Source organism: Echinops telfairi, unplaced genomic scaffold (genome assembly GCF_000313985.2).
Source record: "Echinops telfairi isolate 266 unplaced genomic scaffold, ASM31398v2 ScPeMD7_7425;HRSCAF=8463, whole genome shotgun sequence".
Taxonomy (NCBI): Eukaryota; Metazoa; Chordata; class Mammalia; order Afrosoricida; family Tenrecidae; genus Echinops; species Echinops telfairi.
The window spans coordinates 656,108-681,462 of record NW_022111325.1 but is presented as its reverse complement, the minus strand read 5'-3'; the positions used below and the strand labels follow the sequence as shown (position 1 = coordinate 681,462).

The 25,355-nt window shown below is 42.6% G+C and overlaps 1 protein-coding gene and 1 pseudogene across 1 annotated transcript in view; both read left to right on the top strand.

The window, feature by feature from the left end:
* NUP210L (nucleoporin 210 like) overlaps positions 1–25,355 on the top strand; it is a 114,236-nt gene that overhangs the window by 32,309 nt on the left and 56,572 nt on the right. The window contains exons 10-15 of the mRNA XM_045298346.1: positions 5,414–5,551; positions 6,029–6,184; positions 14,213–14,411; positions 20,124–20,269; positions 22,137–22,358; positions 23,987–24,160. Of these exons, the coding sequence (XP_045154281.1) occupies positions 5,414–5,551; positions 6,029–6,184; positions 14,213–14,411; positions 20,124–20,269; positions 22,137–22,358; positions 23,987–24,160 (1,035 nt within the window). The remainder of the gene's footprint in view (positions 1–5,413; positions 5,552–6,028; positions 6,185–14,212; positions 14,412–20,123; positions 20,270–22,136; positions 22,359–23,986; positions 24,161–25,355) is intronic.
* Positions 7,046–7,575, top strand: LOC115872562 (annotated as a pseudogene).

Sequence of the window (25,355 nt, the reverse complement as noted above, 5' to 3'; positions counted from 1 at the left end):
CACAAAACAAAGTAAAAGAAAAACCAATAAATAGTTCCAGATCTTTTTGTTGACCTTTATGAGTGTTTTCCAGGCCAGCCTGATGGGGTGCCCCGCCCTGGCCCCACAGTCTATTTTTGGTATTCCCTGGGAGCTTCATTGCTTTGCTCCCCTTACTGCTCTGTTGCACACCCTTAGTGTTTCCCCCAGTGTGATGGGGTCAGATCAGGTACAATTCCCACACTGTGTCTCCAGTGTAGTCCCTGTAACGCTATGGGTCAGTGAGGACCATCGTGTCTCCTGGTGGGGCCGGCCCTGTGGTCCTCTCTGTTCATTGGCTGCGCTGAGCAGGAATATTGTCCCTGGGGCTTGGTGGACAGCATGTGTTCCACTCTCTCTCCTTCCCTCTTCATTCGCTCCCGTGTGCTCTCATCAGACGCAGCACCCCTCTCCCTGAGCTGTAGCTTCATTGCTGTCCTCTGAAGTGTATTCGTCCAGGGGAAAAGGGGGTGTCCATGTAGCTGGGATTGGGACCAGTTGCACCTGTTTTAATGTCACATCTAGAAATCCATTTTTTTAAAAGCAAAATCATCTATGTTGTTTTCTAAGAATTTTATGACTTCATTTTTTATATTTAGTTTATTTATCCATTTTAATTCATTTTTCTTATACAGTGTGAGACATGGTTCTAGCTTCATTCTTTTGCAGAAATAAATCCAGTTTTTCCAGTACCACTTATTAAGGATACTATTATCACCTTGCTGAATGGACTTAGCACCCTTGTTGAAAGTCATCCACCATAGGTGTATGGGTTTATTTCTGTACTCTCAGTTCAATGGTCTATATGAGGGGGTTACCCACCCCCAAATGGATTTTTTTCCCCAAAAGCTATGCATTAAAATTTTTTTTTACAAAAAGAACCTTATCATCTTAAAAATATTCTCCATTACACTTAATACATTTGTCAAGTCTGCTATTCCATTTTTGGAAACATTTTTCAAATGCATCTGTTCAGATGGCAGCACCTCCCTTGTTTTTTTCTTCATCTCTTCTACATTGGAAAATTGCTGTCCTTTCATGTCCCTCTTCATTTGTGGAAACAAAAATTGCACGGAGTGAGGTCAGGTGAGTAAAGTGCATGGGGCAAGAGAAGCATGCTGGTTTTTGCCCAAAACTGCCGCACTGAGATGGCTGCATGAGCAGGTGCATTGTCATGGTGGCAAAACCAGTCCCCCGTCTGCCACAAATCAGGCCTTTTTTTGTCGCACATTGTTATGGAATCTTTTCAGAACCTCTAAATAGAAAGCTTGATCAACAGTCTGACCTGGTGAAATGAACTCCAAATGTACTGAGTCGACATTTTCGTCCTTTTGAGAATTTGACAGACGTCCAGGATGAGGTGTGTCATCAATCTACACTTCTCCTTTTAGGAAATGATGAAACCACGTGTACACTTGAGTTTTTCTCAAGTGCTGTCCTTGTAAGCTGCGTTCAACATCACAACAGTTTGTGGCATTTGTGTGGCATCTTTCCAGAGCAGGAAACAAAATTTCACAGCCACACGCTGTTCTCTTAAGTCAGCCATCACAAAAAATGAGGTTTGAGTGAAACTGCTTTTACAAAAAAATCCACTGTGACCAGACCACAGGCAACACCACTGGGTGCACTAACTCAGAGTGAGTTGCTGGATGCTCGCCTAGCATGAAAAATGCATACTACAAAAACTCAACCCAGTGGATCTTTTTTCTGTTTGTTTGGGGGTTTTCTTTGGGGGGGGGGATACCCCCTCAGATGTTTATTGAAAGTGATATATTGAAGTCTTCACTTATGTAGGATGGTGTCTCTTACTTCAGTTCTGTCAGTGTTTGCTTCATATTTTAGAACTCTGATATTTTATAAAACATAGATTTATATATGTTACACATATATACATATTTACATATTTATCTGTATCTATATTTAGATCTAGATTTATATAGAGATCTAGATCTGGACCTACACTAGACATTATGCTGGCACTAGACTAATTTTATTACTGTTTATTATTTTCTTTTTATTACTGTTTACTAGAAACAGATAATTCTACAAAAGCTTGTCTTAAAATGAGCAACCATCTTACGTGAGATGGCAGCTAAGTCCACATGGAAGAAGCACATCAGCCTTTGCGATGCAAGGATTGTAAATAATAAACTCCAAGATCAGAGGATGGGATGGTATCAGAGGTTACATTCTGACTACCCAGTTTGCAGAAGGCCATGGATGACAGTGAAAGCCGAAAATCTATTTGCAGGGTCCATGTAGATTAAGCCTCCAGTAAATGCCCTCTGATCATTAACTAGGGATGTGAAGCCGTGCTTTCAGATGGAGCACTTTGGAAGGTGGACTAGTGTAGATGTAGTTACCTTAAAATTTACTACCTTCTCCCTTTTGACCTATTTTAAATTTGTTCTGGTTTTTATTTTTGCCTGTTATCTTTTCAACTAAGGTTTTTCTCCGATTTATTTTGTTATTGTTGTTGAGTTTTTTTGGTTTTTGGCTTTTTGTTTTGTTTTGTTTCATGTTTTGTTCTTATGTATTTCTCTTTATATGACACCCAGGATAGGTTAATCTGTAGGGACAGTAAGTGGATTAAGAGTCATTGGAGGCTATCATAGGGCAGTTTGGGAGAATGGGGAGCTAATAATAATGAGTACAAGAAAGAAGAAAATGTTCTAAAATGTATTGTGGTAATAATTGCATAACTAATATATTTAAACTATTAGATTGTAAAAATCTAAAAGAATTACCAAGCCCTTTATTTTTCATTTTCATCAGGTGTGAGGGGAGAGCTTGTAAGTACCACCACCTTCTTGTCATCAGGAGTTCATTGGATCTAAAAATTGAAATTTTTATTCTGCTGCCATCCTTTGATTATTGCTTTATTCTATGTATGTTGTTGCTTTCAACACAAATAATATTTAAATTAACTTATTTGGACAATGCAAAGAATAGAATATTCCTATAGCTTCTGAACAGCAGAGGAGAAAAAAAACTCTGCTTCTAGTTTGAATTTGCTTTTTATTTTTAAAACTCAATCCACCAGCCCAACAGAAGGCAGAGAATGCTGAGATAATAAGGAAAGAAAAAGGAGATTATTTTTAAAATGTGTTAGAAATATATCTAAATATATCTTTAATCACATAAACATAAATTGTCTATCTTATTCTGTTATATCAGAAATCTGAGATATATCTAAAATAAAATGGCACAAAATGATTGAAAGTAAAGGAAGATACAAAAATCAAGCCATGTTACATAGAAGAAAATTGATGTATTATATTTATATTCAATAAAATAGCATTTAAGATCAAAAGAATTAATAAAGATAAAGTGAAACACTACATACACAAAAATAGTTTACCAGTACATGTAAACATTTCAAATAAATGTTTTTAGTAAAAGCCTAACAGAGATACAAGGAGACTATCAAATCTGCACTCATCATGAGAGATTTTAACATATCTCTACTTGTAATTGAAAGCTAGCAGCCATGATGGTGCCCGGCTATCAAAAAGTATAGCGTCTGGGGTCTTAAAGGCTTGAAGGTAATCAAGCGGCCATCAAGCTCAGAAGCAACAAAGCCCACATGGAAGAAGCACACCAGCCTATGCAACCACGAGGTGTCGAAGGGATCAGGTGTAAGGCATCATCAGAACAAAAAATCTTACCATAGTGAATGATGGGGGGGGTGCGGAGTGGAGATCCAAAGCCCATTAGTAGGCCACTGGAGATCCCCTTGCAGAGGGGTCTCGGGGAGGAGATGAGCCAGTCAGGGTGCGATGTAACAATGATGAGAAATACAACTTTCCTCTAGTTCCTAAATGTTTCCTCCCCGCTCCCACTACCATGACTCGAATTCTATCTTGCAAGACTGGCTAGACCAGAGGAGGTACACTGGTACAGATAGGAACTGAAAATACAGGGAATCCAGGACGGATGAGCCCTATAGGACCAGTGGTGTGAGTGGCAAAACAGGGAGGGTAAAGGGAGAATGGGTAGGAAAGAGGGAACTGATTACATGGAACTATGTGTGACCTCCTCCCTGGGGGACAGACAACTGAAAAGTGGATGAAGGGAGATGTCGGACAGGGCAAGATATGACAAAATACCCATTTATAAACTATCAAGGGCTCATGTGGGAGGGGGGAGCGGGGAGGGAGGGGAAAAATGAGGACCTAATGTCGGGGGTTTAAATGGAGAGAAAATGTTTTGCGAAACAATGTACAAATGCGCTTTACACAATTGATGTGTGTATGGATTGGGATAACAGTTGTATGAGCCCCTAATAAAATGTTAAAAAACAACAACAACAACAACAAAGAAAGATAGCAGCCATGAATTAATGATATACACAGTGAAACAAAATCAGTAAGATTGATGTTATAAAAGTATACAAAACCCCAGAACAAACAAATACAGAAGCTATTCTATATTTCATTTGTACCATTCATAAAAATTGTCCACTTGATCAGTCACAAGCCTTGTTCCATGATCACAATGTAATTAAAATCAGCTGTCAATGAATTATTTTAAGCCACGTATTCAGAAATGTAAATAATGTACTTTCAAAAACTCATATATTAAAGGAGAAAAATTTAATAGGATGCCAGTGGAAATACTATATACGAAAAGTAGTATAAAGCAGTACTTAGAAGTCAGATAAGGAACAGCCAATTACCCAGATTTGGGATCGCTGGTTCTCTGTTTCAGCTTGTGTACTTTTTCTTTACAATCTGTGAGAGTTTCCTTAATTGTTTTCTATTTTAAGCAGTCTATTTTCTATAAGGCTGATTGTGCTTTTTATTCTAGTATTGCACTTTGAAACTCTTACTGCATTTGTAAATTTTATTACATTCTTTTCTTATTTCACTTGAACCCTTTCAAGAAGGAATTATTTTTTGCTTTGAATTTTTTGTTGAAACCATGTGTTTTCAAGAATGGAAGTCGTTTTGAATAAAATATTAGAAAGATTTAAAAATTGATACAGATTTTCTTTTTTACAAATCATTTTATTGGGGGCTCTCCAGCTCTTAGAACAAGCCATACATCAATTGTATCAAGCACATCAAGCATATAATGTTGCCATCATCATTTTCAAAACATTTTCTTTCTACTTGAGCCCTTGGTATCAGCTCTTCTTTTTTTCCCTCCCTCCCCCACCCTCCTGCCCTCGTGATAAATTATAAAGTATGATTATTTTCATATCTTACACCAACACGGTCTTCCTTTCCTGATGTTTTCTATGGTTTGTCCCCCCCCAGGGGGCGGGTTGTTATACGTAGATCATTGTGATCAGTGCTACCTTTCTCCCCCACCTTCCCCTTCCCCTCCTGGTATTGGTATTCCCATTATAAAATCTAATTTTTCTCCTTTTCCTCCCCCTCTGATTTTATAGACTAAAATTAGTCAACCCACAGGATTTCCAATCAAACACCAGCAAGAAGTGAAGATCTATTTTCCCATCAAGCTCACACCCAACTTTCTGGCGTTTCCTCATCACCCTATGGGAATGGTATATCATTACCAAGTACAGGTATGGCAGCCTACAATATGAGAATTCACCAAGAGTTTCCCTGATAGCCCAATTTGTTACCATTTGTTTTATGCTCAGTTTTATTTCTTCTGAATCCTCATAAGAAAGCTCTGGTTTAAATAAAACAACATCATGCTCTTAAAAATTGTTATCCACAAGAAGACTTGATTCACCTTGTCTCTCTTCCATCTCCTTTCCTTGTGAGTCCTGAAAACTTTTCTTAAATTTCCGTTTATTTTTGTTGACTGGTTTTTTAATATTAGAAGACACCTGCGTTGCCTCACCTTCCCTTAGTATTCTCCTTGCCATTTTAGTGAGTGTACTGCACATAACTGCATAGGTTCCTAATGTGTCCAGAGAAATTTCTTAGTTGGATCATCTCCTAAACTTCATTTTACCAGCCACATCTTCCTTTTCCACTTAAATTTTTCTTTTTCTTCCTATAGTGAGTAAATGTAAAGTTGTTTGTTTGCACAGGTAGAGGGCGGCAGTGGCAACTTCACCTGGACGTCTTCTAATGAAACCGTGGCCATGGTAACCACTAGAGGAGTGGTAACTGCTGGCCGAGTCAGGGGCAACAGCACTGTTTTCGCCAGGGATGTACAAAATCCCTTTCGATATGGAGAAATTAAGGTAACTGACACTCCAACGAACTTCTTTTCACCTCTGAGACTGTTATCTATATATAAGAACAATGTTATTATTTTAAATTTTTTTAATCCAAATTGGCTATCTAAAAATGATGCTCACATTCAGTCTGGAAGTACATTTTCCCTAAATATTCCTGGAGCTGGGTTGCTTACTGCTTCACTTAATAGAGAATGATTTATCTAAAATTGACAGGGGTGACGATTGCACAACTCCTTTGAATATACTTAAACTATTGAATTGTAGCGTGCACAAAGTATATGTGAATAAAATGGGTCAAAAAAAGTTGATGATCTGAAATGTAAACTCGCACCTAATTTACAATTTTTTATTTTAAAAAGCCAGGTATTTAACTTCAATGTTTGTTTCTTCATCTCTCAGACAGGGATAATCCCTGAACTCAAGGGGTTATTAGCATTAAACAATATCATCAGTCAGACAACTCAAAACAAAACAAAATATATTGTTGAGAACAAAGGGGGTCGGAGCAGAGACCCCAAACCCATCTGTAGACAATAGGACATCCCCTCACAGAAGGGTCACAAGGAAGGGATGAGTCAACCAGGGCACAGCATAGCACTGATGAAACACACAATATTCCTCTGGTTCTTTGAGGCTTCCTCACCCCCCACCATCATGACCCGTCCTACCTTTCAGTTCGGGCTAGACCGGAGCATGTGCACTGGTACAGGTATCAGGTCAGGACGCATGGAATCCAGGCCTGACAAACCCCTCTGGAAGCAGGAAGAAGCGGCCACTGCTGCGAAGCATCTCTCCCGGCTGTGTCTGCTGGCCTTGCACCTGGAGTTGGACCACCTGCGGAGATGAGTGTCTGAAGTGGATGAGATGAGAAGTCCAAACTTGGCTGCTGTCGGGGCAGGTGCAGAGCACTGGGCGAGTGCCGCAGAGTTTGTCCCTGGACAACCCTCCTGAAGCCTCCCCGGAGGGCTCAGTGACCACGGAGCCACGGGGGAAAGAGCGGCCCATGGATCCCAAGAAGCAGCTGTGCCCCGCCGCCTCCGCCGTGGGCGAGAGCCGCTACGGGGAGACTGTGGGTACCTCCACGGGGACTCCTGCGACCTGTGCGGACGTAGGTGCTGCACCCATGGACGCTGCCAGCGCCCACGGCACGTCAGATGGCGCACGGAAGCCCACGAGAAGGACTTGGGGCTCTCCTTCCCGGTCCCGCGCAGCAAGGACGTGGTGTGTGGCGTCTGCCTGGAGGTGGGCTCCGAGAAGGCCAACCCTTGTCAACTGCAGCACACCTGCTGTCTCAGTGCATCCGCACGTGGAGGAGCGCCAAGCAGTGGGAGAGCAAGATCCTCAGGGGAGGCTCCTCCAGGACATGTGGTCTCACCAGACGGACTGCGTTGTGAGTGCGTGTGTTTTCTCCTGACCAGGCCCCCTGTGTGTCTCAGCGGGCTCCCAGGTCAGTTGGTCTGCCCACTGTAATTTGCAGGAGGAGACGCGTGTGTCCGTTAGTGGACCCCTGATGCTCTCTGAGGAGCCTGCGTTCCAGCATTAGCCAGTCAGGCCCAGGGAGCAGACCTGCGCTCTGAATATGTGTTTCCTGGCATATCCATTTCCCTCGGATCCTCTTCTGTCCATTAAAGCTAGCCAACAACCACCCCACCACCACCACCACGGCATCCTCTAAACTGAGCAAAGTTGCAAGAAATAAATCTATTTAAACGAAAGAAAAAGGAAAAAACAAACTCTGGACCAGAAACGGGAGTAGCAATACCAGGAGGGGAGGGGAAAGTGGGGGGAAGGGAGGAGGAAGGGGATGCCAATTGCAATGATTGACACATAACACCTCCCCACACCCAAGAGAAACGTGGGTGAAGGAAGACAGCAGTCGGTGTAAGAAATAATAACACAATTTATCAAGGGGTCACCAGGGGGGCTGGAGGGAAGGAAAAGAGGAGCTGAAATCAAGGGCTCAAATAGAAAGTAAATTTTGAAAATGATGATGGCAACATATGTACACATATGCTTGATACAATTGATGTATGGAGTATTATAAGAGCTGTAAGAGTCCCCAATAAAATGATTTTTTTTAAATATCAGTGAGTTGATATTTACCCCAATTCTGACATATATTCAATACTCAATGTTAACTATTATTATTATCATACATATGATCTTTAAAAGGCTTTATATTAACTTAATTTACAGAATCATGTTTTTGCTTGCCAACTGTGTTTAAAAAACACTGAGAACACTTTTTTCCTGTATTCTATTACCATTCTCTGATTTTTCTCCCACTTTCAGAATATATTAATATGAGAAGAATTCCAAAAGTTCCTGGAAATGGAATGAAAGGATACTGGAATTTTTCCACAATTTTTTTTGAAGCCCCCTCATACATGTTACTGCAGGCCTTAGTATTTTGTCACCATCCAGTGGGCATTTATTAGGTAATTCCTAGGTATTTACCATACTTGGTGTCTATCACAGGAGAGTCAGAGAAATATAGCACATCATTCCTACCTTTAAACCTCTAAAGTCTAATTAGGAAGATGTATTCACCTGAAAAGTTAGATAACATTTCAAGGAAAAGACATGTTAAGCGTTATAAAGTAGTAGAAGGCTGAGAGCTTGTTGAAGTGTAGCTGTAATGGTGGCTCTTAAAAGAAGCATCCTGAGGGCAAGTAGTTAGAGATTATGATGAAAGAGAAATGAACTTGAACGAGACTCTGAAGAAAGGAGGCACAACAGGCTGTGGGTCAAGTCTGGCTCTGTTTCTTTTCTTGAAGATACAGTTGCATTGGACACAGCCCTTCCCACTCGTGTATGGATTATCCTCGTCTGCTCCCGGAACAGGACGGCACAGTTGAGTACTGTGCTAGAGAACGTGTGGCCTGCAAACAATAGAAGGTTGACTCTCTGTCCCTTGACAATAAACATATGTCAGCCCTTCCTGTAGACCAGGGCTCCTCAAACTTTTTAAACGGGGCCAGTTCCATGTCCCTCAGACCCATTGCAGGGCTGGACTACAAAAAATAAAAAATAAAAAACTATGAACAACTTCCTATGCACACTGTACATATCTTATTTTGAATTAAAAAAACAAAACGGGGCAAAAACACCCAGCAGGCCGGATAAATGTCCTCGGTGGGCCGCATGTGGCCCATGAGTCATAGTTTGAGGACCCCTGCTGTAGGCAGCAGGGAGTCATCCTGGGCTTTTAAGCAGGTCAGTCCCATGGTAAAATCTGTGCTATGCCAAGGTCAAAGGGTTTTTACTGTGGGTCCCTTGGAGCTGGGATTGACTAAAGGCAATAGGTTTTTTATGGGTTTCAGTTTTAAAATGATTTTTACAATCAGATCGTAACAGATAGAACAATAAAAGTAAGTGGATGAAAGATGGCTGTGTTCGTAATGACTACTAGGCTAGAGCGGATTGAAGGTGGCAAGTGAAAGGCAAACCAGCAAAGCCTGGATTCGTGGAAGAGTCTTCAGAGTAGAATGAAGGGGACCACTTGGGGCTTGCTGCAGACTTGTTGAATCAGATTTGATGCCCAGTGGAACATTCAAGTGACAATTTTTCAAGTCACAGGTTATTTGGAGCTTCCTAACTTTGGCAGCTGGGTGGATAGAGAACCCCAGAAAAGGGAGAAACCGATGAGTTCAGTTTGGGATGTATTTAATATTACTCACCTGCAGATAATGCAAATGGATGTGGGCAACAGGAAACAGGGGTCTTGAGCTCAACTGAAAAGCTAAGGTTGGAGATAAAAAAATGTAACGTGTTAGCATATGATTGGCTAGTGAAGCTTTAACATTCCAGGATAAAATTTCCCTGGAAGAGCAAGATAGACTCTGTGTATTAGGTGTCGAGGAAGCCGAACCAGCAGAAAAAAATCTATATAAAGTGACAGAAGAGATAAACTAGAAGGCATGGAGGAAGAAGAGTCTCCTCTCTTGCCAGAGGTCAGCAAAAAAGAAAAAGAAAAGAAAAAAAAGTGAAGGGCCAGATAGAAGGTGTTAGAAAATGAGCGGTCCCAAATTCTTTGTTGTCATCGTCGTCGTTGATTTCACAACCTTTTAGAAATGGTTCTTGGCTAACTATAAAAATAGTCACAGCTGGCTGTAGTTTGCCATGTTGTTGCTAGGTACCATCAAGTCCCGTAGTTTGTTACCTTATGTACGACAGAAGGCAAACCACTGCACCGTCCTGCATCCCCACTGTTGTCCTGTGCCTGAGCCCGTTGATGCAGCCACTGTGTCAACCATCTCCTTGAGCACCTTCCTCTTTTTCACCTCCCTTCCACTTTACTAAACATGATGGCCTTCTCCAGGAACTGGTCTCTCCTGAAAATCTATCCAAAGTATGTATGACAAAGTCTTGCCATCCTTGCCTCTAAGGAGCACTCTGGTCTTACTTCTTCCGATACAGATGTTTGTCCTTTTAGCAGTCCGTTTTCAATATTCTTCACCAGCACCACAATTCAAATGCATCTATTCTGCTGCAGTCTTCCTTATTCAACATCCAACTTTCACATACATACGAGGCAATGGAGAATACCATGGCTTGGGTCAGGCACACCTTAGTCCTCAAAGTAACATCCTTGCTCTTCAACACTCTAAAGAGGTCTTGTGCAGCAGATTGACCTAATACAATAGATCTTTTGAGCTCTTGACTGCTGCTTCCATGAGCATTGATTGTGGATCCACGTAAGACAAAATCCTTGACAATTTCAACCTTTTCTCCATTTATCATGGTCCAGTTGTGAGGATTTTTGACTTCTTTTCATTGAGTGGTAATCCATACTGAAGGCTACAATCCCTGATCTTCATGAGCAAGTGCTTCAAGTCCTCCTCACTTTCAGCTAGCTAGGTTATGTCATCTGCACACCACAGGTGGTTAATAAGCCTGATACCGTACTCTTCTTCATATAATCCAGGTTCTCTGATGACTGGCTCATCATGCAGATAAGAACAAATAAGGTGAGAGGATACAAGCCTGGCTCACACCTTTCCTGATTTTTAAACCATGCAGTATTCCCTTGTTCTGTTTGCACAACTGCCTCTTAATCCATGTACAGGTTCCACATGAGCACAATGATATGTTCCTGAATTCCCATTTTTCTCAAGGTTATGCACAGTTTATTATGGTCCACACAGTCTGATGCCTTTTCACAGTTAATGAAACACAAGTAAACATCTTTCAGGTATTCTCTGCTTTGAGCCCAGATCCATCTGACATCCTTGTTCTACATCCTCTTCTGAATCCAGCCTGAATTTCTGGCAGTTTCTTGTCAATGTGCTGTTACAGCTGTTATTGGACGATCTTAAGTCACATTTTACTTGTGTGTGATATCAATGGTATCACACATTTGTTGGGTCACCTTTTTGTGGAAGTGTTGAGCATTTTGTTGGGTCACCTTTTTGTGGAATGGGCACAAATATGGATCTCTTCCAGTCAGTTGGCCAGGTAGCTGCCTTCCAAATTTCCTGACGAGTGAGTGCTGCCAGTGTTTCTTCAGCTTTCTGAAACATTTCAATGGGTATTCTGTCGATTCCTGGAGCCTTGTTTCTGGCTGATGCCTTCAGGACAGCTTAACCTTCTTTCTTCAGCACCATTGGTTCTTGCTGGACTGTCAACTAGTTCTCTGTGGTACAGTGACTCTGTTTTCTTTCCATCTCCTCTTGATGCTTCCTGCATCATTTAATATTTTGCCCAAATATTAAATCTTTAAAAATTGCAATTCAAGGCTTGACTTTTTTGTCTTGAGTTCTTTCCGTTTCACATGTGCTGAGTGTCTTCTTCCCTGTGGGTTTTCTAACTCTAGGTCTCTGCACATTTCATGATCATATTTGGCTTTGTCTTCTCGAGCTGCTCTTTGAAATGTTCTATTCAGCTCCTTGACTTCATCCGTTCTTCCATTGCTTTAGCTGCTCTACCATTAATAGGAACTTTCACAGTCTCTTCCGATAATCCACTTTGATCATTTCTTTCTTTCCTGACTTTTTAATGATCTTTGGCTTTCTTCATGAATGATGGTCTTGATGTCCTCCCACCCGTCATCACACTGCTATCAGTGTGCAATGTGTCAAATCTGTTCTTGAGATGACCTCAAAATTCAGGTGGGATTAAACCCAAGGTCATATTTTGACTCACGTGGACTTGTTTTAATTTTCTTCAGTTTTATCCTGAACTTACATATGCGCAATTGATGATCTGTTCCACAGTCGGCCCCTGGTCAGGTTTTAGCTGCTGATCTTGAGCTTCTCCATCACGTCTTCCCACAGGTGTAGTCAATTTAATTTCTATGTAGTCTTTCTGGGGAAGTCCATATCTATAGTCAACTTTTGTGTTGTTGAAAATAGGTATTTTCTATGAACAAGTCATGGCAAGATTCTATCATTTGATCTCCAGCTTCATTTCTATCACCAAGTCCATATTTTAACTACTGTTCCTTCCTCTTTGTTTCCAACTCTTGCATTCCAATTTCCATTAACTATAAAAGCATCTTGATTGCATGTTTGATCAACTTCAGACTGAAGTCGTTGGTAGAATTCTTCAGTTTCCTCATCACTGGCCTTTGTGGTTGGTGCATTAATTTGAATAATACTTTTATTGTGCTTTCCTTGAAGGCTGGTAGATGTAATCTGATCACCAATAGCATTTTACTTCATGATGGATTTAACAAGATCCTTTCTGACAATGAATGCCTTGCCATTCCTCTTTATTGTGTTTCATCAGACATAGTAAATCATGTGATTTTCTGATTCAAAATGGCCAATACCAGTCCATTTCAGCTCACTAACACCTACGATATCGATTTACATACGTTCCATTTCATTTTGACTATTTCTAATTGTGTAGTCTGGGTGGACTAGAGAAACAAATTCATAGACACTCATGTGTAGAAGAAAGAGTTTTATATATAAGAGTAATTGAATATTGAGAAAACAGCCCAGTCCAGATCAAGTCCATAAGCCTGATATTAGCCCACATGTCTGATACCAATCTATAAATTCCTCTTCAGACTCATGAAACACATGCAATGATGCCGAATGCAGGAAGATCACAGGCCAGTGGGTGGAAAGTCTTGTGGCTCCAGTGGCATTGTAAGCATATCAGTGCTGGCAGGGCTGCCCACGTGGCTTCTCCACCAGAGGTGGCTCCATCAGCCTCTCTCCATGTGTCTTCTTCAGGGATGTCTCGCAGGGAGTGAGCAGGTGTCCTGCCTCCAGCGAGCTATTTATTTCTTTAACGCCTCCCGAATGAGGTCATCAAGCTACTACCTGATTGACAGGCTAGACTCTACCCCTTCACTCATAATCCTCTCAAATTGACAAAGCATTATATCACACCACACCAATTTTCCTCAATTCAGACTTTGCACATTCCAAGTTCCAATCGTTAGAAGATTTTTGCAGCTGTTTCTCTTTACCTTGACTTGGGCCCCATCATCAAATGAAGACCCTGAAGGCTCCCCTCCTACAGGCATTATGGGACTCATGTCACGACTCCCCTCCAAGAAGCCATCTCCTCTTCAGTCACGGTTTGAGTGCCCTCGGACCTGAGAGATCCATCTGCCAGTAGTACCTGCAACAATGTCGTTTCCTTGGTTTAGGCTTTCAGTGTTTGAAAATGCTTCAAAGCCAAGTATAAGGTTTTCAGCAGCTTCTTCTTCCAAAGCGGGCAGCCGAGTCCTCCTTCATGGTCTGGTCTTAGTCTGGAAGCTCCGCTGAACCCTGTTCATGCTGGTGACCCCGCTGCATTGTGACTACCAGGGGCATGGCTTCCAGCATCACTGCAACACACAAGCCACCAGAGTGTGACAAACTGACAGAATGTGGTGGGTAGTCTGCCAGACCCCTGCCGTATGGTGGTAGGTGCTTGAGAGATTAAAAAATAAATTGATTTAGGAATAAAGAGAGAGACATTCAGTACCTACCTAGCACAGAGTCTTGTAAGTTTTAACTATTTAAGGAATAGTTTTTAAGTTTTTTTAAAAATATAACTTTCTTAAAAGGTGAATTCCTTTTTTTCCTCCAGATATATGTCCAGAAACTGAACAAAATGGAGTTATTACCGTTTCATGCTGATGTGGCAATTGGCCAGATTATAGAGATCCCCATCGCAATGTATCACGTAAACACGGAGACCAAAGAGACCCTTGCATTCACAGACTGCTCTCACTTACCCTTGAATTTGAACATGGATAAGCAAGGAGTCTTTTCTAGTCTCAAAGAAGGTGAGAGTAGGCTTTTATGTTTATCCTTCCTCTGTTTTTGTGTTAAGAAACAAATCACCAGTTCAGGAACTACAGGTAATAGTTTGAATTTCCCTATTATGTATCTTTTCTTTATTCTGTGAACTGCCTTGTAGTAAATGTTACACTCCTCGTTTCACAGAAATTCAGTAACGTGGATTTCAATGTGACTACTCAATAGCACTTTTCAGTTCCTGTGAAAGTCTTCAGTTTCCAGCCTCTTCCTCTTTCATTCTTTCACACGATAGGTCATACCTCTAATAGTGTCATCAGGTAAAAGACGAGGCTTCCTGTTCTGTAAAGATTTACAGTCTCTATATCTATATGTTAAGTATCAAGGTAGCAGATGGACATTGGACCTCTACTCCAGTACTCCCTCAACACAAGAACACTTTGTTCTAATAATCCGGCATTCTGCGATGCTCACCTTCCCAACATGATCGCTGAAGACAAAATGGGGGCATAAGCAAATGTGGTGAAGAAAGCTGATGGTGCCCGGCTATCAAAAGATACAGTGTCTGGGGTTTTAAAGACTTGAAGATAAACAAGCAGCCATCTCGCTGAGAAGCAACAAAGTCCACATGCAAGAAGCACACCAGTCTGTGTGATCATGAGGTGTCGATGGGATCAGTTATCAGGCATCTAAGACCCAGAACAAAATCATACCAATGTGAATGGGTCAGGGGGGTGCAGGCGGAGTGGAGACCCAAAGCACCCATCTGTAGACAATTGGACACCCCCTCACAGAAAGGTCACAAGGAAGAGACGAGTCAGCCAGGGTGCAGTATAGCACGGATGAAACATCCAACTGTCCTCTAGTTATTTAATGCTTCTTCCCCCCACCATCATGACCTCAATTCTACCTTACAAATTGGACTAGACCAGAATACGTACACTGCTACAGATAAGAGTCCGCAACACAGGGAATCCAGGATCCCTCAGGACCACCACTGAGAATAGAGATACCAGGAGGATAAGGGGAAGGTGGGGGAATAGGGGGGGAATCGATCACAAGGATTGATCTATAACCCCCTCCCAGGGGGACGAACAACAGAAAAGTGGGTGAAGGATGACAGAGGATGATGTAAGATATGAAAATAATGAGCTATAATTTATCAAGGGTTCAAGGGGGAGGGAGGGTGGAGGAGGAAGGGGGAAAAATGAGGAGCTGATACAAAGGACTCAAGTAGAAAGACAATGCTTTGAAAATGATGATGGCAACATATGTACAAATGTGCTTGACAATGGATGAATGTATGGATTGGAATAAGATGTAAGAGCCCCGAATGAAAGCATTTAACTAAAAAATTAATATTAAGTATTTTAAAGTCTTTAATAAGAAAAGAAAAGATTTACAGCCTCGTACCCCCACAAGGGCAGTCCTGTGCTGTCCTATAGGTTCCCTGTGAGTTGGAATCCACTCAGAGACAGTTTGTATTGTTTAAAGAGTGTCATTTACTATGTGGAAATGAAAAAGAGAACATGAATAAGCTGTCCATAAAGGTCAACATTGCTTCTTGAAATTGAACTTCCTATTTGAGTCTCATCTATTGTTTTTCCATCAATAATACTGGCAGTAAAAGCATTAAGCATATACCTAATGATTACTATTTTCCAGGCAACATTTTGAATACTTTTTATTTTATTTTCAACATTTTATCCAGGGCTCTTAGAGTTCTTATAACAATCCATACATCAGTTGTACCAAGCACATTTGTACATATGTTGCCATCATTATTTTCTAGACATTTATTTTCTATTGAGCCCTTGGTGTCAGCTCCTCTCATCCCGCCCAAACTCTCATGGCCCCTTGATAAATCATTATTATTTTCTTATCTTACACCCACCACTGTCTCCCTTCCCCCATGGTTTCTGTTTTTCGTACCCCTGGGGTGGCCAGTAAGGTTAAGTGTCAATCATTGCGATAGGTTCCCCCTTCCTCCCCTCCCTTCTTTTCCCACCTTCCCCCTGCTCTCCTGGTATCACTGCTCCCATTCCTGTTCCTGGATTCCGCGTGTCCTGAGCTCTTATCTCTTATCTGTACCTGTGCACGTGCTGTGGTCTAGCTCACAGTGAAAGGCAGGGCTGGGGTCATGACAGTGGGGCTGTGAGGAAGCCTCAAGGAATGAGAGCAGCATTGTGTGTTTCATCGGTGCTTTACTGCACCCTCATTGACTCATCCCTTCTCTGTGACCCCTCTGTGAGGGGATGTCCCATTGTCAACAGATGGGCTTCAGGTCTCTGCTCCAACCCCACTCATTCTCAACCATATGGTTTTGTTTGTTTGTTTGGGGTCTTCTGATGCCTGTTACCTGGTCCTAGTGATACCTCATGATCGCACAGGCTGGTGTGCTTCTTCCATGTGGGCTTATTGCTTCTCTGCTAGATGGCTGCTTGTCTGAATACTTTTTATTTTTAACTCTTGCAATTCTCACCGGACATCTAGTTATAGAGTTCAATGCATCTGTCGATAGAGTTAGCATCAACTCGGTCTTCTTCCTGCTGTTGCTGCTGTAATATCTCTTACCTCCCTCTCTCCTCTGTTCGCATGATATTGCTCCTGACTTTTAGACCCTCATTACCTCTCAGGTCATTAGAATGCCTTTCGAATTATCACAGCCCAACAGCCACATTTCTTTGTGTCTTGGTTCTTAGGCCTGCTCAATTGCAGTGGACAGAGCGCATCAGCTCTGGTTTCTTAAATATGGTCATAAAAAAAAATATGGTCAAATTGGTACAATTTTAGTCCACTCTTTAAAAGATCTCCTCGGCAGAATCAGGATATCATAATAAGCTTCCTTGTTTGAATGGGAAATGTAGGTATTTAAATTTCCCACTTTTTTGGTGTATAATGACCCTGGTTTCACAAGTACTCATCCACTCCCTCTCCTTCAGTGCACACTGTTCTGCACTCAGATCATGTACTCATCCCCCTTCTGTAAACTACCAGAGCTCGCAGAGGCTGAGTCTTGCATGTCTGCTCCTGCACAGTTTAAACAAAGTGGGGGTGATGACAGTGCTTTCCAAACAATTTCACATCCTGGATGTCTTGACCAGAATTAATTGAACCATCTGATCAGGGACTTAAATCTTTCCAGATTCTTCTGAATTGCTTGCCTCCAGACTAACAGAACGAATGTGCTTCAGCCTGGAACCAAAATTACATTTTACCAAAGGAGAGAAAGAGTTTGCTGCCATTCCTTACCACAGACAACAACTCGGTACTCTGCAATGATGTTGAAAACCTTCTGAAAAAAATTGGTCTTTCAGAATATACCCCCAAGTGAGTGGCGTCTTCTCATCAACAGTTCAAAACATAGTTAGAAATGTGTTCTTCTAAATAAGGGCAACAAATAAGGGTTCTATTCCAATCAGTCACTCCACCAGAACGAAAGAAGAATACAAGGCCATCTCTCTAGCCTTGGAAAAGATACATCACCAAGAACACCAATGAGCGGTTGTGTAGACTTGAGGGTGGTTAATTTTCTTCTTGGTCAACAAAGTGGCTGCACAGAGAATCTTTGCTTCTATGTCTTCAGGATAGTAGAGCCAAACATGAACTTTGGGCAAGAAAAGATTAGCCTCCGAGGGAATATATGGTGGTTGGAGGACAAAATGTAATCAATGAACCTTTGGTAGCACGAGACAGAATCATACTGCCACCACGACATCGGCCTGATGAAACCATTTGTAACAGCTTTGATTAAAAACGGTTAGTGCATTGAATACGTAGCACATCAGTTACCTGGACCTCACCATGGAAGAACTCAAGGCAGGGATTTTCGATGGTCCACAGATCAGACAACTTAGAAAGGATGCACACTCCATAGCATCAGTGAATGAAATAGAATCATGTGCTTGGTCCTCCTTTGTTCTTGTTAAAAAAACTGTCAGACAACGTCCCACAGTCGGTAGAGGATGTGCTCTTTCATTTCAATGGGCTTGGCCGTCACTTGAGGGTTAGAGTCCTTTATCTGCACGCTCAGATCGCGTTCCAGAGCACCTTGGTGACGTAAGCGAACAACAAAGTGGAAGACTTCACCAAGACAAGACAATGGAAGTCGGAGACCAGGGAAGACGAGATGCACACCTCGTGGCAGACCAGGGCTGGAATCGGATGCGGGTGGTCCTGGCAGATAACCACTCTGGGCAGTCTTGCAGAAGGAGCTTCTTGCGTGTCAACTGACTGGAGAGTTGTATCAGAAATATGTGCTTTTGGTATGAAATAGTAGATTTTAAGTAGTATACTTTTAATTTTTAATATGTTTTTAAAAAGATAGATCCTGATATTTTTAATGAGCAAGTGTAGTGAAAAGTGGTGCAGGGCAACCTGACATCTGCTTTGTATCTCAAAACCTAGAACTGAGGGGGGAAAACTAGCGCCATTTTTTGAATCAGCAGGTCAAATATACCCAGAAATAAATCTAACAGTGACGGCGCCAACACGTGTGTTAGCCAGTATTTTTTCCTGCCGTTGGTAATCGCAGTACCAAATGGATCTTTACAAAGCTCAGCTTTAATGTTACTTCTGCTCAAAACATTTGAGAGGTTCCCCATGGCCCAGGAAAGAACGAAAATTCTTAGGTCACCCTTCAAGACCGCTACAATATGACCCAGCCTACTTTTCTTGAATTCATATTTTAATTTCGTTACATTTGCCCTTGCAGCTCCCTCTTACACTCATTTACAGCTCCAGATCTTTGTTCATCCTCGCCTGCATTTCTAATATTCCCTCAATCTCTTCAGTCAGAAGTAATCTTTCTATTTGGTGAATTTCTCTAATACTCATCACTTTCTACTAGTATTTTAAGTAATTTCTGTACACGATCAATCTTCCTTTATAAACTCTAAGGACTTTGGGGTCAGTATCTTGCTTGATATTTGTGTCTTCATTATATAAAGAATTGTGTCTTACATGAAATCTATCTGTTAATAGAATAGCTGCTTCATCTTATTTTGATTGTGGCAAGTATAGAGAACACAACATGTGCCATTTCAACATGTTTGCAGGTACAATTCCGTGATATTACTTGTGCGCCACCATCCCCACTGTCGTTTCATATTTGTCACCACCTCCAGCAGAGACTCAGCGCCCTGTGTGCCGTGATTCTCCCTTCCCTTCTCCTCTCATCCCTAGCGCCCACCTGCCTGTTCTAGAGAGTTCGTGTAGGCGGGGTCAGACAGTGGTTGTCCTTGTGTGATCCACTTACTTCACCCCGAAAAACGTTTTCTTTCAAGATTCACCCATGTTGTGACATGTACGACACCGTCATTCCGCTCTACGGCTATGTAATGTTCTGTTCTCCCTATGCCCACAACCGCCCTTCCACTCATCTGTTGGTGACTGAGGGATAGGTTCTCTTGTCCACGTGATACAGACAGTTGGAGTGTAGAGGTCCGCACAAAGAATGCTGGCAGTAGTGTAGATCAGGCGAAGGGCTGCTAGCCACAAGGTGAGCGGCTCAGATTCACCAGAGAGAAAGGTGAGGCGGTCTACTCCCATAAAGAACCATCTTGAAAACGCCATGTGGGGTCACTGTGGGTTGGAAGAGACTGGCTGACAGTGGTCTGGGCAGTAGCTAGCATGAGATCCAGATGATGCTTTCGGTGCATTGAGACCCTTGATTCTGCAGCCTCGTTTCTTTGAAAACGGCCTGCTTTTTGCCCCGCTGAGGCCATGTGGTTGATTCGCAGGGACTCGGAAACCGGGGGCGGCGCACTGCTCCAGTGCACACATAGCGGCCAGATCGCTGGGCCACACGCTGGTGACCGTGAGCGCGAGGGACTGTGGAGAGCGCCTGGAGAGTAGCGCCACCTTTGCTGCTTATGAACCCTTGAAGGTGAGTGGCTCTGGGTTCGCACCGGCAGCACGTCGACCACAAGGCAACGATAGGAGGGGATTCGCATGGCCCCTGCGGGCAAGGATGACACGCACATTCATGACGCCTCCCGTATTTTTCAAAAAAGAGGTCGAGCGCTTTGATGTTGCACCTCACCTGCGAGCAGCCCCAGCAGTAGGCGATCAAGTCTTGGGTCGACCCACAATAGGAACCTCAATGTAAGCAGTCCGCTAAAAAAAAAAGCAAAAGCAATATAATCCCTGATCCAGCGGAGTGAAAGAGACAAGGAATTGTTGGTTGTGGAGAAGAAACTGCAAACACGCAGAGATCTTCTGGATAAAACCCGGAAGGTGAAGGTGAAGAGCGTGACGGTGAACTCCCGGCGGCTTACAAGTTGCAGCGTCCTCAAACTTCCATGTGGTGAGAGGAGCCTTGCCTTCCTTAGTGCCCCCACCCGCCGCCCCCAGGAACTTCACGTTCCATTGATCTCAATGGTGTGGCTTCTCTGTTTATAGACGTAATGCATTGTGGATCTTAAGCTTTGGTGTTTTTCTATAAACAGTGTTCAAGCCCCTGGAAAAACAGTGATTTTAGGCTAAGAAACAAGCATTTCTTTTCTGGGAGCCCCACCTGTCCACCCAGGGGCTTCCTAGCTTGGAGTGTCTATATGATTTTTGTGTCTGCTTTTTTTTCACCACTCATTTGTTTTTAGAGCTACAGCTTCATCAAACCTCAGTGTTGCTGTTTAGGTTTTTATACAGCTCTGTCACTGCCACCCCATCAGATTTAGAACAAAGGAACCCTACCTGTTGATGTTCTCGCCAAAGATCATTTTCTATACTAAGGAAGGGGACCCTTTGGCACCTTTCAGCCTTGTAGGTTATTTTAGTCGCTATTTATATAAATTATGCATCACACAAAAGTAAGGAACGTTTTGGGAAAGCGTCAAAGCCCAAGAAAATGGTAACTTATCTGTCAATGGGATGCGTCCCCTCTGAATCCGTGGGTCAATGTCCCTGGTCTCATCCATCTCTAAGGTGAAGGGGCTTTGAGAAGTGCAAGGAGGTGTAAAACTCAAAGAACCTCTCCGGCATCAAGTCCATCCCAACTCATGTTACTACGATCTTCTCCTCCTTGGATACTTTAGGAAAATATCTGTTTAAAATCAGTAAAGAGATTTTTCCTTTTAAATTAGACACCGAGGAAGGTGCGGTATATGTCAAGGAGTTTGCATAACTAGAGCACGTAACACATCTTATTTGACTTGCGCATAGGAAGTATGTGAAGCATTTCAATAGCATTAGGGGATGGAGAGGCCTACAGATGAGTGTTGTAACAACCTAGGGGGTGGGGCAGTGGTTAGGGCCCGGAGGGACTGGACAAAATGACTGGATCAGGTGACACATGAGTTAGGCTGGAATCATAGGTAGGATATGATTTAATAAAGGTTGAAAAACTTTTCAAGTAATAGGCATGGCACACATGTCGCTGTCATTGGGAATTAAGTCTAGTATCGTTTTCAGTAATTTCAGATTATTGAGGTGGGTTTTTTTTGTTTTTTTTAATACTTTTATTGGGGGCTCTTACATCTCTTATCACAATCCATACATACCTCCAGTGTGTCAAGCAGATTTGCACATAGGCCACCATCATCATTTTCAAAGAATTCTCTTCTTGAGCCCCTGATGTCTGCTCCCCATTTCTTCCCCCTCACTCCCCCACCTGCCCTCCCTCACGAACCCTTGATAAGTTACAGATGATTTTTCCCATTGGATCATTGTTTTTTAAGTAGTAGTTGTAGTATTTTAGAAAAGGCTCAGATGAATGCCCTAACCAATCAGACTTGTGTTTGTTGTTGACATCACAGGCTGTGAACCCCGTGGCTGCAGCGTTGGTGACATGGAAGTCAGTGAAGGAAATGCTCTTTGAGGGGGGCCCTCTCCCATGGGTCCTAGAGCCCTCACGGTTCTTTCTGGAGCTGAGCACAGAGAAAACCGAAAAGATCCAAATAACACAAGTCCGACTGCCGACCAAGAGGAAACAGCACCAGTACATCTACCGGGTCCTGTGCCTGGACTTGGGGGAACAGGTAGGAAAACGGTTTTGGCCTTTTTTCTGAAACCTCTCTTTTAACAATAATAATCTAAATCGTTTGAACTTCAACCCATTCTTTTGCCGTTTCCAGGGGATTTAGTTCATAGGCTAAATAGGAAAACTCCAATTACTGATCAGAGAACCTCTTTATAACCTTACCATCTTGACGGCGGGCAACAACGGTCCTTTAAATGTACCCAAAGGCTTCCCTCTGTTCACATGAGGACTCTCAGTGTGTCCTCACTGAGCAAATCGAAGTTCCACTCTGTTCATGTGAGGGTCCTAACAGCACCCGCACTGAGCGAATCACGATCGTTTGGGAGTAGTGAGTTCTTCTCCCCTTCGACTCAATCGCTCGGGTTCACCTCCTTGCTATCAGACTAGACGCTCTTGGGTCTCCCGCCTCCTGAGATTGTGAAGCAGAGATCAGCCCTTTTAGGAAACGGGTCAGCTGTATGCTGAGAAGAACCCTAACACGGTTGTCATCCTTATCAGTGGAAGGAGTGCTGTTTGTCTTTAGTGATAGAGTCGGGTTTGTGTCGTTTCCGCCTATACACAGCTGGGCTCTGCTTGCAGCTTGACTAGTTGGGAATGACTGAGACAGGGCCTGACTCCTCAGACTGCAGGGAGTCCACGTGAGATTGGAACTTAGTAAGTGCTGTGCTCCTCTTTATGGGGTACTGCTCAGGTTTCTAATATCTGTAGTGAACATGACTGTCTATACGTCTAGCCGTGGGTCATCTAAGGCCAAACTACCCCTTTGAAGCTCCCTGACTTCTGTTCCTGCAGTCTGCTTAGTCACCAGAGAAGGGTTAAAAAGTAAATTAGTGAATGATGGGGGGAGTGCGGAGTGAAGACTCAAAGCCCATTAGTAGGCCACTGGACATCCCCTTGCAGAGGGGTCTCGGGGAGGAGACAAGCCGGTCAGGGTGCGATGTAGCAACGATGAAAAATACAACTTTCCTCTAGTTCCTAAATGGTTCCTCCCTCACACACACACACTATCATGATCCGAATTCTACCTTGCAAGTCTGGCTAGACCAGAGGCTGTACACTGGTACAAATAGGAACTGGAAACACAGGGAATCCAGGGCAGATGATCCCTTCAGGACCAGTGGTGTGAGTGGCGATACCGGGAGCATAGAGGGAGGGTGGGTTGGAAAGGAGGAACCGATTACAAGGATCTACATGTGACCTCCTCCATGGGGGACGGACAGCAGAAGGGTGGGTGAAGGGAGATGTCGGACAGGGCAAGATATGACAAAATAATAATTTATGGATTATCAAGGGTTCATGAGGGAGGGGGGAGTGGGGAGGGAGGGGAAAAAATGAGGAGCTGATGCCAGAGGCTTAAGTGGAGAGCAAATGTTTTGAGAATGATGAGGGCAATGAATGTACAGATGTGCTTTATTTTCCCTTGGCTTTCAAATTTTCATGACAACCTTAATTCCTAATAGCCCACATAATCAAGAATTCTAATGCCTTCAAGGAATTTGTCTAGTTATTGTGTCCAAATGGGACTCTTTTAGATAAGATTTTGAATAACTCTAATATTCTTCAGTTGGTTTGACTGACATTAGGTTTCTACCCACAACTCTCTCGTGTTCTGGTATTTCCTCAAAGGTTCTGACATTTCGAATTGGAAATCACCCAGGTGTCCTGAACCCCAGTCCAGCTGTAGAAGCTGTGCAGGTGCGTTTCCTATGTGCCTACCCTGCCAGCATGTCGGTAACTCCAGTGTACGAGGTGCCAGCTGGTGCCCATCCATGTCCTCTGCCACAGCACAACAAGCAACTGGTAAGCACTGAGTGTTTCCAACTAACTTAGCCCTTTGGTCTTCTCTGCTTCATTTTTGTCTGCAAAATAGCTGTTGTCTTATTAAAGAGAACGATGTGGTTTGTTATTCCCTGTTCTCTGATCGTGCCTGAGAAGAAGTGATTAAATCGAGTTAGACTGGGCTACACCTAGTGACATGACTTCATACATGGTCCATGTGTGATTAAGACAATAGACTGTTTTAATATTCCCTGCCAGATTTTCCATTAGCATTATAAATAAGTAATGAAATTCATCTCTATCCAAATCCACCATGAAAAATAGCAATAAGGGATAACATAGCTAGTAGGCAACAAAGAATGAGGAAATAATGAGGCATGGGTTCTGTGGAATGCAACAATTAATAATTCACATTATTAATTAGCTCTAGCTCTTAAAGGTTGAGTAATTCCCCCCAAGTACTAGAGCTAGGAAGTAACAGGGTTTGTCTGCTTACAAAGCCCATGTTGCTAATTTGTATGCCACCTTACCTTTTTATTGCAAGAGCACAGCAGTAGGAATGTAACAGATTGGGATATTCTCTCTCTCTCTCCCCTGAAAGCAAATTTCACATTAAAATTTTTATCTGAAGTTGAAGAGTGATTCATTTTTCAAAGCAACCAGAATGGGACAGAATAAAAGTTATCCCTCTAATGTTATTTTCAGTCAATGTCCTTTTTTCCCATTTAAAAGAATTCATATATACAGAAGAATTGCAAGAACAAATAGCTGGGTTGATGGTTTCGTGGGGATGTGAGAGGGGAGGTTGGGGGAAATGGAGCGCTCACAACAACGAGGAGAAGAAAATGTCCTGATGTTGATCGTGGTGATGATGGCACAACTCTCTGGAATGTGACTGAACTATTGAATCATACAACATGGGAATTATATATTAATAATCTGCTTTTTTAAAAAACTTCAGCCAAATAATAAACAAGGCTCTCAAGTGAACAAGAACGCGCTGCTTCAGACAGCCTACCAAAGAGCTGCATTTGCACAGCGCTGAAACTCAGCAGGCAGGAAGGACAGATGGAAACAGTAATCACAGGAAGGAGCTAGGAAACCTGCTGTTACAACCTGGAGATTGCAATCAATGTCACAAATCAAAATGCAGATGAATGGAAACCCAATTTACTCAGTAAACTCTTACCTAAATCACAGTAAAAAGGGGGGGGGG